Source organism: Mirounga leonina, unplaced genomic scaffold (assembly GCF_011800145.1).
Source record: "Mirounga leonina isolate KUSES-001 unplaced genomic scaffold, KU_Mleo_1.0 Mir_53, whole genome shotgun sequence".
In the NCBI taxonomy this organism is placed as follows: domain Eukaryota; kingdom Metazoa; phylum Chordata; class Mammalia; order Carnivora; family Phocidae; genus Mirounga; species Mirounga leonina.
Window position 1 is genome coordinate 17,846,822 of NW_023270807.1, and position 14,949 is coordinate 17,861,770.

At 40.4% G+C, this 14,949-nt stretch overlaps 1 protein-coding gene across 1 annotated transcript in view; it reads right to left on the reverse strand.

Moving 5' to 3' along the window:
* The window catches only part of PKHD1 (PKHD1 ciliary IPT domain containing fibrocystin/polyductin), a 454,138-nt gene that overhangs the window by 309,565 nt on the left and 129,624 nt on the right, over positions 1 to 14,949 (reverse strand). The window contains exon 35 of the mRNA XM_034990755.1: positions 7,645 to 7,801. Within this exon, the coding sequence (XP_034846646.1) occupies positions 7,645 to 7,801 (157 nt within the window). The remainder of the gene's footprint in view (positions 1 to 7,644; positions 7,802 to 14,949) is intronic.

Sequence of the window (14,949 nt, forward strand, 5' to 3'; positions counted from 1 at the left end):
GAGCAAACACAGACCTGGTTCTTGCTTCCTTGAGCTTATAGTCTTACACCGCACCTTCTCCAAAGGTAGAAGGAATTAAAAAACACACTCTAATATTAAATATGTAGTCACCAGGAAAAGACTGACACACAGAAACACACAAGGTCAAGGGAGTTAAGGGTGGATTTCAAAAAAAAGTCCAGTTATTGCTCTCTGACGCTGACTTCTTCATCAGGCTTCCACTTCTGCCTACTGCAAAGCCCAGCGCGTTCTGGAGCACCATGCTTGAAAATACAGGGAAGAAATCACATTAACTCCTTTACTGCACTTCCCTTCTACAAAGGGGAGAGAGTTACCGTCATCTGCATTTTTCCACTTTGATTTGAGGTCCGGCACCTTACTGAAAGCTAAAGGAGAATCTGTGGCTGCCTCAAATTTCAGCTCAGGCCCCCAGTTTCCTGACCAAAATGTAATAAGCCCTGTCTGCACCTCCTGATTGCCCCTCCTGACTTGAAGGGTCCCTATGGTTCAGCCAGAAGAGGAGGCAATTCAGTCAATCTTTTTCAGCCAACTTCCATATAAATTATTTTAAATTTATAAATTTATAATTTTATAATTTACAAAATTTATATAATTTATATAACTATATATAAATTTATATAATTTATAATTTTCTAATTTAAAAAAATATAAATTTATAAATTATTTTAAACATTTGTAACAAATGTTACCAGCCCCCCAAACTCCCTCATGTTGACCAAGATATTATATAGTTAAGAAAGAAATATTAATGCGGAATATTTCATTTTTAGCAAAGCTCCAGCCTGCCCGCAGATAGATTTCTTTTAAATCCGTGCTGACATCTGTGAAGTCGAAATTATAAGCAGAGGGTAATCTGCCCAGTGACTCACACAGACCTGATGCACAGAGAAACCACAAGTTCTGTCCCAGGGAAGTCCTGCCTCATGGCATTCCCAGATCACGGCACTGCAAAACGTTATCTGAAGCACGCACCTACTGCAACTGAGCCTGACTCCGTACTAACTAGAAGGCACCAAGTGGAGAATCCCTGGGGTTAAAAAGGCTGTGCTGGGTACAGCACTGAGTACTTTACTCCGAACTCCTCAAATCCTTGCCAAGGGTGAAGAAACTCCACAATGAACTCGATAGTGGCTCAAGAGAAGGTGGCTCATCTCAGTGGGCCAAGAATATGCATTTGCATGCCCTAGACATCCCAAATATAACAGACTAGAAAGATATGAGCATCTTCACAACTGGAGACCACAAAAAAATGGGAGAAAATAAGACCATATGCCGAACAGCGCCAGAAAAACACGCTTCCGTGAAGTCAAAATAACAAGGAAAATGGAGACAACCAAATGGATAGACTCTGCTACTGCCATCTCTGTATCTTTCCCTCTCTTGCCATAGCAAGAAAAGCACTTCAATATGTATTCCAAAGATAACAGAAGCAAAAGCAATCCAAGGTCCTTATTACCAAGCTAATTCTTTCAGTAATCCAGTTTGCTTTGTATATGGAAGCAGCCACTATCTGTAAATAAAATTGCAACTTAGGCCTGATATTTCAGCCATCTCTTCTGTTATCCCATCAGTCCAGAAAAAAACAAAACAAAACAAAACCTGTCATTAATTGGGTGCTTACTCTGGACCAGGCCCTGTGCTAAGGGCTTTACAGACATTCCCCCATCTAATAATCCTCAAAACATCCATCTGAGCTGGACAACACATCGTAGACTTGCCCCACAACAGTAAACAATAAAGGTTAGCTATCATCGTTATTGTTGCTGCTGTTAGAACAGGCATGACCCTCATGAGGAGAAATGTGAGGTTTATGGAGGCTATGCAACTTGTCTGAGGTCACAGGGCTAGTAAGAAGCAAGGCCCAGATTCAGACTCAGTTCTCTCTGGCTCAAAAGCCTGCCAAGCATTTAACTGCTTTGGTATACACCAGCAGACCAAGAAATAGAAAATCACATTAAAAGAGACCAGTGCACTATTCAGCAGCCACAGAGACTAGAAACAAGTCTCTGCTCAAGCACTGTAAAGGGATGGCATTGTAAGTAGTAAGAAACTGAAATGTCTTCCTTTTGAAAGCCCAACACCAAGGGAAGAGTGGTTTCCAGAGTTCATCCTCCCCTGATTGGCCCTTTCTTTTTTTTTAAGATTTTATTTATTTATTTATTTATTTATTTATTTATTTATTTATTTGAGAGAGAGCACGAGCATGAGAGAGCACAAACGGGGGGGGGGGGCAGCAGAGGGAGAGGGAGAAGCAGACTCCTCACTCGGCAGGGAGCCCGTTGCAGGGCTCAAACCCTTGGACCCTGGGATCATGAACTGAGCCAAAGGCAGATGCTTCACTGACTGAGCCACCCAGGCGCCCTATAATTGGCCCCCTTTTTTGATCATTATCTCTAGGCCACTTTATGTCAAACTGCTTGACCACCAGAAGAAACAGAAATTCATTGCTTCATTCAGAAAATATGAATATTTCTCCAACTGCAGACTGCAAACTCAAGTTCCTTGCCCAGGATGCATAACAGCTCTGACAAGAGGGTAACATCCCTCCTTTGTTATTATGGCTCATCATAATTACTTGGGATAAAATAATAAATTTTAATTCAGCAATGCCTATGGCCGTTGGGCATCTTAACATAAAAGAACGAAAAATATAATTAATTAAATCAAGGCAATATGCCTATTTCCATCCAAGCTCATTAGTATTAATTGATTGGGTTAATTCTCTTTTGTGTTTAACAGTACCCCCCTAAAAAATAATCTAAAAAAAAGACAGAAATGGAAGAAAGAAGTAGAGATAGATGGTAAGTAAATGAAAGTTCTGGATATCTTGTTAATTAAGGCAAAATAATAATAAATACAGCTGAAGCTCTTATGGTCACAAAATTAAGATGCCATTTTTTAATAAAGCTCAGGAATCAGGATGTACAGCATCATAAATAATGGTGAAAATTTTGCCTCAAAGACATTTATAACCCTCCTTTCTACTATATAAGTTGTACTAGTAAGAAAAGAACGTCAGTTCTATTTTATAGATGGAAATACAAGTAAGGCACAGAGAATTCAAGACTCTTGGGGGCCATATATAGAAGTATTGCGTTTCCTGATGTAGGGGCCTAGTCTTCTACATATTGGGAGGCTGGCTTCCTTGAACGGAAAAATAATATAGAGGATGCAATATATTCATAAAGTAGTTCTAAATATAGTTGTCAGGTGATCTAGTTTCACTGTTAAATAGCACAAATCCTTTCAGTCTGTACCATACTTCATTTGGAATGTCACCTTTGGAATACCGTGAGGATGGCTGAGAAAGTGCTCCCACGTTCACACTTTCTATTTCATTTGTTCAAATCTTTTGAAGAAATTATTTTTGGGCTTGAAACTGTTCGTGCTTTATCGTGGCCCATAGATGGTATCAGAAAAAGAAGGAAAATTCCACTCAGCTACTTTTCTGATACCATGAATGGGTATGAAAAAGAGAGACAGTAACAGAGATTCAGAGACTGAATTACTGTTGATGATGATGATGATGAGTCAATCTCATATTTGAATAACTTTTTATTATCTCTTAAGAACTTTCATGCATATTATAGACAAGAGAAAACATTAAAGATTTAGAGCTATGCTAGCAACCAGATTTTTGAGAGTTGGAGTCCTTTACCAGTTTCAAATGCCTTTTAGAAACAGAAAAATAACGTACCAATGGATTTTATATTTCTCACAACTCATAACTGCATACATTTATATATAGGTATATGTATATATGTATGTAAATATATATGTACATTTGTGTGTTTATGTATGTGCATATATACATGTGTGTTTACCTGTGTACCTATACATACATATATATCTATATATGTGAGAACAACGAAGGACAGTAAAAGTTAGGAAAAGTAATAATTAGGGGCACCTGGATGGCTCAGTCGTTAAGCATCTGCCTTCGGCTCAGGACATGATCCCAGGATCCTGGGATCCAGCCCTGCATTGGGCTCCCTGCTCCGTGGGAAGCCTGCTTCTCTCTCTCCCACTCCCCCTGCTTGTGTTCCCTCTCTCGCTGCGTCTCTCTCTGTCAAATAAATAAATAAAATCTTTAAAAAGAAAAAAGAAAGAAAGAAAAGTAATAATTAAGAAAGCAAGAGTTTAAAAATTACACTTCTTAAATTTCATCCAGGATCTGAACTCTGCACCATTTTACTTGTCCATCAACCATCAATACATGGTTTTATTCAACCATCAACACATATTTGGTGTCCTAGATACTGAAGAGATGGTAGCAAATAAATTGCTGAGGTCGTTTGCCTTTTTGAGCTTTTTCTAGCAGAGGAAGCAGACTGTAAACAAACAAGGAAATTTAGAATATGTTCTGTGGTGATAAATGTTATGAAGAAAGGTAAAGCAAAATAAATAAGAAGTGGTTCCAATTTCAGAAAAGATGACCAGCAAGGCCTCTCTGATAAGTTGACATTTACTCAAAGAGCAAACAAAATAAGTGAGCCATGAATAGCTGGAGGAAGAATATTCCAGGCACAGGACATTATGTGCAAAGCCTGAGGTAGGTGTACACCTGGTATAATTTTAGAAGAGCTGGAAAAGAGTGAGTGAATGAGGAAGATGGATTAACGAAGAGATCAGAGGTTTGATAACGGTAAGGTTAGTTGGGAAGCCACTGGGAGGTGTTAGAGGAAAGAAATATAAGATCTGACATGTTTTTAAAGGATGTGTACAATAAACTATTGGGGGTTTATTCTTAGCATATGGCATAAAAGGCAGATACCAATGACTTAAACACATGAAGTAACTTCAGAGGTAGGCAATCCAAGTTTCCATGCTACTAAGGCAACTCCAAAGTCATCAGCGTCCTGGGTTTCTCCCATTTTTCTGCTTCGCCATTCTTAATGAGCCATTTCATTGTCCAAGATGGCAGCTGAAAATGGAGCTATCACATTTACATTCCAAGAAGCAAAGAAGAGGAAGGAGGAAGGACAAATAGGGCATGCCTCCTATTGGGTCCACTCTACTTTAGGACATTTCCCAGATGTCCTGTACCACACCTCCCCTTATATCTCATTGACCAGCTCTTAGCCACAAGGCTATGTCTAACCGCAAAGAAGGCCAGGAAATATAGCATTTTAGCTGGATACACTGCTGCCCCAAATAAAAATTGGGAGTCTTCTACTAAGGAAGACAAAGAATCAGGAACATGATAACCAATTACAAGGCCATTCAAAATGGTCCCAGCAAAAATTATGTTGGTTAGGACTAGGTTGGTACCAATGGAGGTGTTGATATATGAGACACATGTCAAAGGTCTGGACAAGATTCAGTGATGGATTGATCATGGGATGTGAGAAAAAGAAAGAAGTCCAGGATGATTCCAGTGTTTTTGACCCGAGCCACTGAACATTTACAGTTCCAATAAGCAAGATGGGGAAGTTCCTTAAATTTAGATTCTCTGTGTATATGGATACTCAAAACTTGTCTCATTCATAAATAATAGGCTCTTCACCTCCTATCCACTACCCAATTCTAATCTTACATCCTCTATACCCTGAGTCCTCCGGACCAGATTCTGCCTAACTGCTTGCAACACATATTTTAGAATTAGAAATTTTACTTTTTTTATATTTGCTCCCTAATTAGTTTCTTTAGTGATATGCACATTATTGACATTAAGCATTATTCTTCACTTTTTCTCATATGTCACACGAGTTCCTAGGCCACTTACGAAGTATCCATAAGTCATTGACTGAATCAAATTTGACCTGTGCCCCTTCCCTGTTTTCATTCTTTCTAGAAGCTATGACCCATACATGTGTGACAAAAAACTCAGTTTCATTCCAGGCAACCCTGCTTCTTGCCAACAACTCCTGTACCTATATGTATAGAAACTGGTATCTACTACTTAGCCTCACCTTCCTACCAATGGCCCTACTCTCCCAGAGAAAGACAGGATCCTTCAGATAACTCCCTCTCCCTCTCCACAGGATGACGGTTTGCTCTTCCAAACCTAGCTCACTTACTTCAAATAATTTGAGACTGAAATATATTGCCTGGACTGGGAATATTAATAAAAACCACTTTTGAAAGGTGACAGGTTGGGGCAAGTATTTGCATTATTTTGATCTTGAAATCTCCAAGAGTGAGAAGCCATGTGTATATTCCACATGTCCTTGCCTTTCTCTTAGCCTTTGCTCTCTCTCTGATGCCTCGTCCCCATCTTTAGTCTCTGGCACTATCAGCACCTTTCCTTGATTGAACCTGGAACTAATGGGATATCCAGAGACTCAGCTGAGCAAGACTCTTAGCTGGAAAAGTTCTCCCAAATGATATCAAAATAAGGCAAAGACCCTGAGAGCCTAAAGGTCATCCCATCCCCCAGCAGCATTTGACTCCTGGTTAAAGGTCTACAAAGAGCATCTTTAAGTTGAAATTTTAAGTCTGTAATTTTCCTGTGTCATTGCTAGTCCTTAGGTAGTTGATGTCCATCAAAAGTCAGTATTCCCCAAAGCCACTGATCTTTCTCTCTGTCTTTCTCTCTCTCTCTCTCTCTCTCTCTCTCTCTCTCTCTCTCTCTCACACACACACACACACACACACACACACACACACACAAAGACAGGTCAAGAGCCCAAGCTGACAGACCATTTTTCTTAAAGGGTACTAATTAACTGATTTGTCTGAAAACTTCTTCCTTGCTACCAGGGGGTGAAAAAAAACCTTCTAAAATATAGAACGTAAGACGCCTCATCAGAAAAACCTGATGCCATCCCTAAGAGACAGGTATCAATGTTACATCGGTTTATCCCTTTCAAAATATTTATTTTCCCTTATGTAGCCATGCTCTTACTTCAACAAGAGCAAATGCCCCGGTAAGTGTTAAATATATTTTTAATGAAGAGTAATGTTTTAGTGCAGAGTTTTATAGCTACCCATAACTAATCACATTTCCAAAGCCATTTTCCTTTGCCGGTGAAGACCGACACTTTGATCACCATTCCGTATTATCAGCCACTGAAGTAGGCAGTGATTTTTATTCTCATTTAGCAGATAAGGAAACAAATGGTCAGAGAGGTGGACTAAGGACTCAGTCTTTTGGTGACGTGGAGGAGGAGTTGAAATTTGCATTCTCGGTCTAGTCCAACCTCCCACACCCTAGAGCTATGTGGCCGGCTGTGCAATAAGGAAGCCTGTTTATATGACTTTCCATGGGACCAGGAAGTCAAAACCACAACAGGGTAAAAGCAGGAAGACATCGTTTTCTTGGCAGGGAATTTCAAAGGCAACAGCATCAACCGATTTCTGAGCATTTTGCTACATTGTGGGGGCTGCCCTGGACAAGCATGACTACAAAGCACGTGAATAAAGAAGCATATTCTTTGACAACACTGTTAACCTTCTTGTATTTGAAAAAAATAAAATAATTAAGCTCTGTGCTTACAAGAAGCAAAAGACAGGGCCTTCATTTTGAACCCTCCAACCACTTCTTCCTTTTATAGTGAAATTTCAATTTGTTCCCAGAGTTATCAGTCAAGTGCTGGAACTTATCCAAAAAGCTCCCCTCCCTCCTGCTCCCCCAAAGTGATAGAATTATATAGAGTAATGCCACCACCAAACTACACAGACCTTTAACGTGCAGGAAGCTGAGGATGCTTGTGTTGGTATCAAGCAGCAGCGACTGGCCATTCTCTACCGTGACGTTGTCGCCATCTTGTGGCACTCTCTCAGGAAACCAGCTGTGAGCCCTCGACCACCTCTGGCAGAACTGAAAGGAAAAGTTGCCCTGGAAAACAGTTTTAATGTTTTGTTTTGTTTTAAAGCAGGATAGTATGGAGGGGATCAATCTAAATGGAAACGTCTTAAACTGAAATTAATTTACATATAACGTCAAATGTCTCAATAAAATTAGTCATCCTCTCTTCCTCATACCACTAATTCAAAAAGGGAAAAATACAGAAGGGGCAAAGTTACACTTCAAATGTCTGTGTCCGCTACTGGAATTCTCCAACAATGTCCCGTTGCTTATGTTTTCTTACTTTCTTTTTTTTTTTTTTCCAGGACAGGCCCCCTTCTACCTAACAGACAGGGTTGATTCCATTTTTTATTTTTACAGACATGTATTGAGTCTTGAACAAAAAGTCAAAAATAGCCTGGAATAGAGAGAATTAAAATGTTCTGCTTGATGGGTGGCATTTTGCTTTATGTAATTGGTATCATTTTTCACTGGCTCTACTGCCAAATGTCCCTGTTTTATAGGAACATTCCTCTTTCCAAGTGTTCTGATCCATCCTCCCACTCTACCTTTTTCTTTTTTCTTTTTTTTTTTTTTTTTTTATTGTTGCCTTTCCCTCTGAGCTTGGTGCATCAGTGCTCAAAACGAAATGCATGGGTGAAAGGCCCACTGACTTCAAATGGTAGCCCAGAACCTTTGAGTGAGGGGCAGGGACAGAGGCTGAGAGGAGTCGGGATGAGGAAGCACCCCCTCCCCACCCAGCCTCCAGTCTCCCTCCCAGAACTGTTAGCTTTCCTTTTTTAATTAATGGTCAGACTGAAGTCACATATTTTTGAAAGAGGAATGTGAATACTGCAGAAAGCAGTATTCAGCTCATGCAAGAGGCCAAAAACATGTCTAAATGTCTTCTGCAGTTATGGGACTATAATTATGATAAGTATAATAAAATCAGAATCAAGAAGGTGTTTCCCTCAAGGTAGTGCATACAACATGTGTCTGCCTCTTTCCACATGCTTCTTCTTCCTGCCCAGATTCCAACCAAATGTGAAGCCTGAGTTCCTATAAAAGAACTGCCTAGAAGGTCCTCTCGTGAAGTGTTAAAGGCAGATGGGAGAAGATCATTAAGAAGGGAAGGCATGTTTATAATACCAATAACTACACCTACACAGAGAAGAGTACCCTAGAGTATTTCTGAGAGACAAAATGGAAAAATGTGTAGCGAGAAGAGCCAGTAGATTTTTCAGGAGAGTGTACTGACCCCCTAGCTCAATAGTCTTGAGTTGTCTACCCAACCCAATCACCAACAAGCCTTTGGCATAAGGAAAAGCAGGATCTTTTCATTCTCTCCACCTACAAATGAGAAAAAAGCCAGTGACTCCTCTCAATTTAAGAGATGGATAAGCAGAAGGCATATTGATCAGCAGCACCAGCACCATGAAAAGAAGGGCTGGTACATGACCATCTTTGCGAGTTGTATGAACCATATCCCCACGATGACCATCCATAGACTCAAAAAGTCAGAGAGAAGTTTAGCTCTCTACTGATTTCACACTGAAGCTAGGCAAAGGGAGGTGAAATTTCACAAAGTGGTCCTTAACAGGCTATACATTATATGTTCTTAAAATCTCTTAATTCACTCCCATAAAATTCATAAAGAGGAAAGGGGGGTGAATAGGAGGAAACTGGAATGGAATTAAGTGGTGAGAAGGTGGAAGATGCTGAACCGGATGAAGAAGGTAAAGTCAACAGCAGAGAAGGTGAACCACAGGACTTTCAAAAAAGCCTAAGGAGTGCCTGGGTGGCTCAAATGGTTGAGCGTCTGCCTTCGGCTTGGGTCATGATCTCCAGGTCCTGGGATCAAGCCCCACATTGGGCTCCCTGCTCAGCAGGGAGTCTGCTTCTCCCTTTTCTTCTGCCTCTCCCCACTGCTCCTGCTCTCTCTCTCTTGCTCTGTATCTCTCTGTCTCAAATAATAAATGAATAAATAAATTCTAAAAAAAAAGCCTGAGTTCCTAGAAGGTCAGAAATGGAAAGATTCTAGAGAAATCCTGTCCCTCCATTTTAAAGGAAGTCTCTCAGCTTAGAGCTGTGTAAGGTACAGAGTCCCTCAGCACCACCATGACAAAATCAGGCTCAGGAGGTGGGGCCCAGGGAACTGTCATGTTCATGATCCATCAGATAACACTTCTGCATCAAAGTTTGAGCATGAACTCAAGGCAAGGGCTAGAGGGGAAGGAGATTATCCCAAAAAGGAACCCAGACGTTTCCTCCAAACCAGCCTCTGAAGCTCAGGGTCTTAAGGAAGGCCAGCAAGCCCAGTGAGATGGGGTGTGGATGAGTTAATTGTTAGGAGTTTGAAGGATTCAGCAGCACAGCTCTTCCTGAGACATGAACCTGGTGATTACATCCATACCCCAACTACAGAACAACAAAAAAAACCAAAGCTCAACCAAAGCTCATGACCCTTACAGTGGAAAGATCTGGAACAATTAGACATTAATTAGGTATGTGAGAGGGTCAAAAGAAGGCCATTCCATGGTATCTTCCATTAACTGAGAACATCTTAACACTTAACAATTAGCACTGATACCTGTTATCTAGAGCTGTCTTCCATGTGTTATAACATCTTGGCCCAGCCTGGCCACCTTCAAAAATTGCTACACTCAGCCCCCACCTGGCAAGTGGAAAGGTTAAATATTGTTATCTCCTCCTCACTGTTGAGGAAACAAAGGCTCAAAGGGTTTGGAGGACGTACCAGAGGCCACCGTGGTGACGACAGATGGGACCCATGCAGAGCAAGCTCCCAACTCAGATTTTTTCACTTATCTTGGCCTCTGCTGGAATGCTCTTCCTTGAAATATCTGCTGGCTCCCTCTCCTACTTCATTCAGGTCTCTGAGCAAATAACAGCTCCTACCTTATCTCCTTAAAATAGCACTTCCAATCACTCCCTGTCCCCAATACTGCTTTATTCTGGTGTAAGATCTTTAATTCTGTATGTTTTTATCATCTATTGAGCTTACCCAAACAAAAGCCAGGACTTTGTTTTGGTTGTTGCTAAATCCCCATCCCCCTAAAAAGTATCTGACACATAGCAGGTGCTCAATGAAAATCGATGAAATAATGTCCTAAGTGAATCATCCAACTGCTAATCCCATACACGCATTTACAGATGTTGCACACATACACACACACACAAACAGCCATGCATGTGAGTGCAACCACCTTCCTGATACAGTAGGTGAACAAATAGGTGGAAACCCAGAATACTTACAAATCTGCAGCCCACGGGTTTGATCCATTGGGTTTGGCCCACATGCTTTCACATTGCTTTCTGCATTTTCAAGCTCTATTTAACTTAAACCAAATGACGGTGAGTGTATCTAAATTAAGACCCTAGACTCAGATTCTGTCTCCCTGTGAAATCTTTTATCTTCTTTCACCTTCAGTTTCTCTATTCAGTGTGGTAGATTTCAAATGAATATAAATGTTAAGCATTAAATTTCAGGGGACCTAAGCTTCCTTTGTGCCCAAATTTCTCCTTAGCATAATAATGGTATCTTGAGATGTGTACATTTTTATGGATAGTTCATGCTTCAGTGCAAAACAATGGCTAAGGGGCCCCTGGGTGGCTCAGTTGTTAAGCATCTGCCTTCGGCTCAGGTCATGATCCGGGGTCCTGGGATCGAGCCCGGCATCGGGCTCCCTGCTCATTGGAGAGCCTGCTTCTCCCTCTCCCACTCCCCCTACTTGTATTCCCTCTCTCGCTGTATCTCTCAAATAAATAAATAAAACCTTAAAAAAAAAAAAAATGGTTAAATACTAAAAGTTCTAAAAAATTAATGCGCCTCAACTACCCAGCAGCCACCTGGGGAAGTGAAAGAGAAATGTATCGCCATAATTGCAAGGTGTCAGTGAGCCTGTAGTTACAAACACAAGATCTTGGCTCTTGACTTTTTCATACGACACACTGGTAGGTAGCGTAATTCCTTGTGTCAGCGGTAGTCCTGCGACTAGCAGGGCAACACTCCAGGAAACTGTGGGAGTGGCTCACTTTCCAACATCTTTATCTTCTGATCCCCAGCACTTTGATCCAATTAAGCAAAAAAGAATGCTAAGAGGATTTTTTAAAACGATTTTATTTATTTATGTATTTATTTATTTATTTACTTATTTATTTATTTATTTATTTATTTATTTGAAAGAGAGAGCACAAGGTTGGGAGAGGAGCAGAGGGGGAGGAATAGATGAGAAGGAGCAGAGGGGTAAGAGCAAAGGGGAAGGAGAAGAGGGGGGAGAGGAAAGGGGAAGGAGAAGAGGGGGAAGAGCAGAAGGGAGGGAGAGGGAAGGGGAGAGAATCCCAAGCCCCATGAGCGGAGCACAGAGCCCTAAGAGGGGCTCCCTGGATCTCAAGACACTGAGATCATGGGCTGACCCTAAGCCAAGAGTCAGACACTTAACCCAATGATCTACCCAGGCGCCCCTACTAAGGATATTTTAAAAGACATCTTGTCAATATACCAGAAAGCCTCTCAGTTGATACCAACATGATGTATTTGGCGAAAGCCATGTTCCGTGTCACCACTCCAGCTGGTCAATGCAGGTTTCATTTCTACTGAATATAAGCTCTTTCCCCTATACTCCCCAAGATGCTCAGGCTTTAGCTTTAGTTTTCTTCTTTGAGATAAACAAATGACTCATTCCCATCCCTAAAACCATTTCTTCACAGGCCTATGGGGGCGGGGGTGGAAATAGAGATTTAAGAACTATCCAGAACATGCCCTCATCTTTACCTCAGTACATACAACCCCAAATAAACCTATACCACATATATATATATATATACACACACACACACACACACACATATGAGCAAAAACTTTTCTGCCTCAGCGAGGAAGCTTATGCAATTTGTTTTCTTCTTACAGCATGTCAGCACTTCTCTGAACTTCAGGGAATGTGCAGTGTCTGCAAATCTTACACGTCACCTTAAATGTACTTGCAACACCACCAGAGTCATCTTGAAAGAAGTCATTGATCAGCAAGTTGGAACACCAAGCACAGCAGAGACCTATTTGTGAGCGTATGTGTCAAGCTGGGCTGGTGGAGGAGGCAGAGTGGGGGCCTCTCTCCAGTCACAGTGTCTCCTGGATGACAAAGACAAGGAAGAACAGTCTTGACACCTCACCAGAATGCCTTCTTGAGCATGCAGGCTCAGGAAACAGGAAAAGACAGGTCCCTGTGACCAACATTCTCTCTACCCCTGACCCTCATTTTCTCCAAAGGTTTTGTCATCATGGAAACACTGTATACTTGTTTATAGTCCATCAACCTCCAAAAAATATACGCTTCATGAGAGCTTCTTGAATTTCTGCTGTACCCCCAGTTCCAACAATGCCTGGCATGTAGTAGGCATCCCCAAAATAGGTTTGAATGAATGGTCAGCTCTTATTTGGGCTCCTAATCACTATGCCACCACTTAATAACTGCAAATTTTTTTCAATGCTCTTTCACAAAGAAATGTTTTTTTAAGTTTTATGAAAACAAATGTAATTATATTTTCTCTTGTGACGTCCTCTTTATGCATAGGACACCCTTTTTTCATTCTGACATAAACATCACTTATATAGTCTTCTTGATTTGTAGGGTTTTATATCTGTATGTTAATCCTCAACGAATTTAGAATTTATGTTGGTGAGAAGTTTCCCATTTTTCTTTGTTTTTTTCCCCAAATAGTTAGCTGTCTTTGCATCATTTATTAAATAACATTTGCTCTCCCAACTAATAGTCTTGGTTATTTTAATAATAGTATTATAATGTTGGGTGACATTAAACTTGTGAGCCAATTAAAATCCCAAACCTTTTATGTTTGAACTAATATAAAGGCATCTATTCCAGGTGCATGTGACCTCATCCTTGTTCTTAAGGTGCTCATATTAACATTGAGAAAAAGATAAATAGCCAGATAATTAATATAAAGTATAATAACTAAAGGGATAACCAAGATGCTATGGGGGTTCAGCAGATTAGCTGACTGACCATGGTTGGGACTACCTTAGAGGTGAAACTCAGTTTACTAGTCACCTTTTCTTTTCTTTTTTTAATCTGGACACTGCAGATAAATTAAGACAGGCTGAGATTATTTCAGCTGATTATGAAACAAAAAATGCTTATTTTAGAAAAGTCAACTATCTACAAATCTAGGATTACGACTAGAGCCCCTGACCTATAATCTAATAACTCCTTAGGGAACAAAAAGGAAATTAAATTAGTTTGGCATAATTTGTTCTTACTGAGCTCATGCTGGCTCTAAGTGATCACTTTCTTTTCTTGGTGCTTATAAACCCTTCATGATTATGAGATAACATGAGAAAGCCCTTCCACACCGTCCAGCACATTGACTCCTCAAAGAAATGGCAACAATACCTTTTGCCAGAGACATGTGCCCAGTTCAAATTTCCCCATCGTCCCTGTTAGAAAACAAGGCAATTTACTAGCTTACCTCTGGGTTCTATACACATCCTAAACTCCCATTATTTCACAACAAATATTGATATTAACTGAATGCTTCTTACATGTAAGTTATTTTCACACTTTTGAGCTTCAGGGGACTATTAACAGTCTGCAAACAGGACAAATTTACAGAGCCTCTCTTTATTTTCTCTTCCATGTGAATCTTCAGATCTCCTCTAACAATGACTCTTCTGAATTATAAACTGGGAGATCATTCCACTTGCCAGAGAAAGTAATAATGACAATGATAGCTACAGATCCTTCCATTCCTCTTCTATCCCAGGCACTGTGCTAGACATTTTACTTACAGTATCACTACTTCCTCACAACTGAAAAACACACGTATTACCCTCTCTACTTTAAATTGAAAATTTTTTAAATTTTAAAAATTAATAATAATGGCTACATATTTCTGCATGCACTTAACAAGTATAATCCCGCTTCCTAATCCCAGTCTCTTTTCAGTCTTTCTGGAATGACAAAGCAGGTGGACCTCTGGATTCAACAAATATTTATGGAGCACCTGTTACCTGCCAGACACTGGTCTAGGCACAAAACAAAACAAATCCCTGACCTCATGGAGCTTATATTTTAGTGAGATAAAGTTCAATATATAAAACAAATAATGTGAGGTGCACCTGGCTGGCTCAGTCCGTTAAGCGTCTACCTTTGGCTCAGGTTATGCTC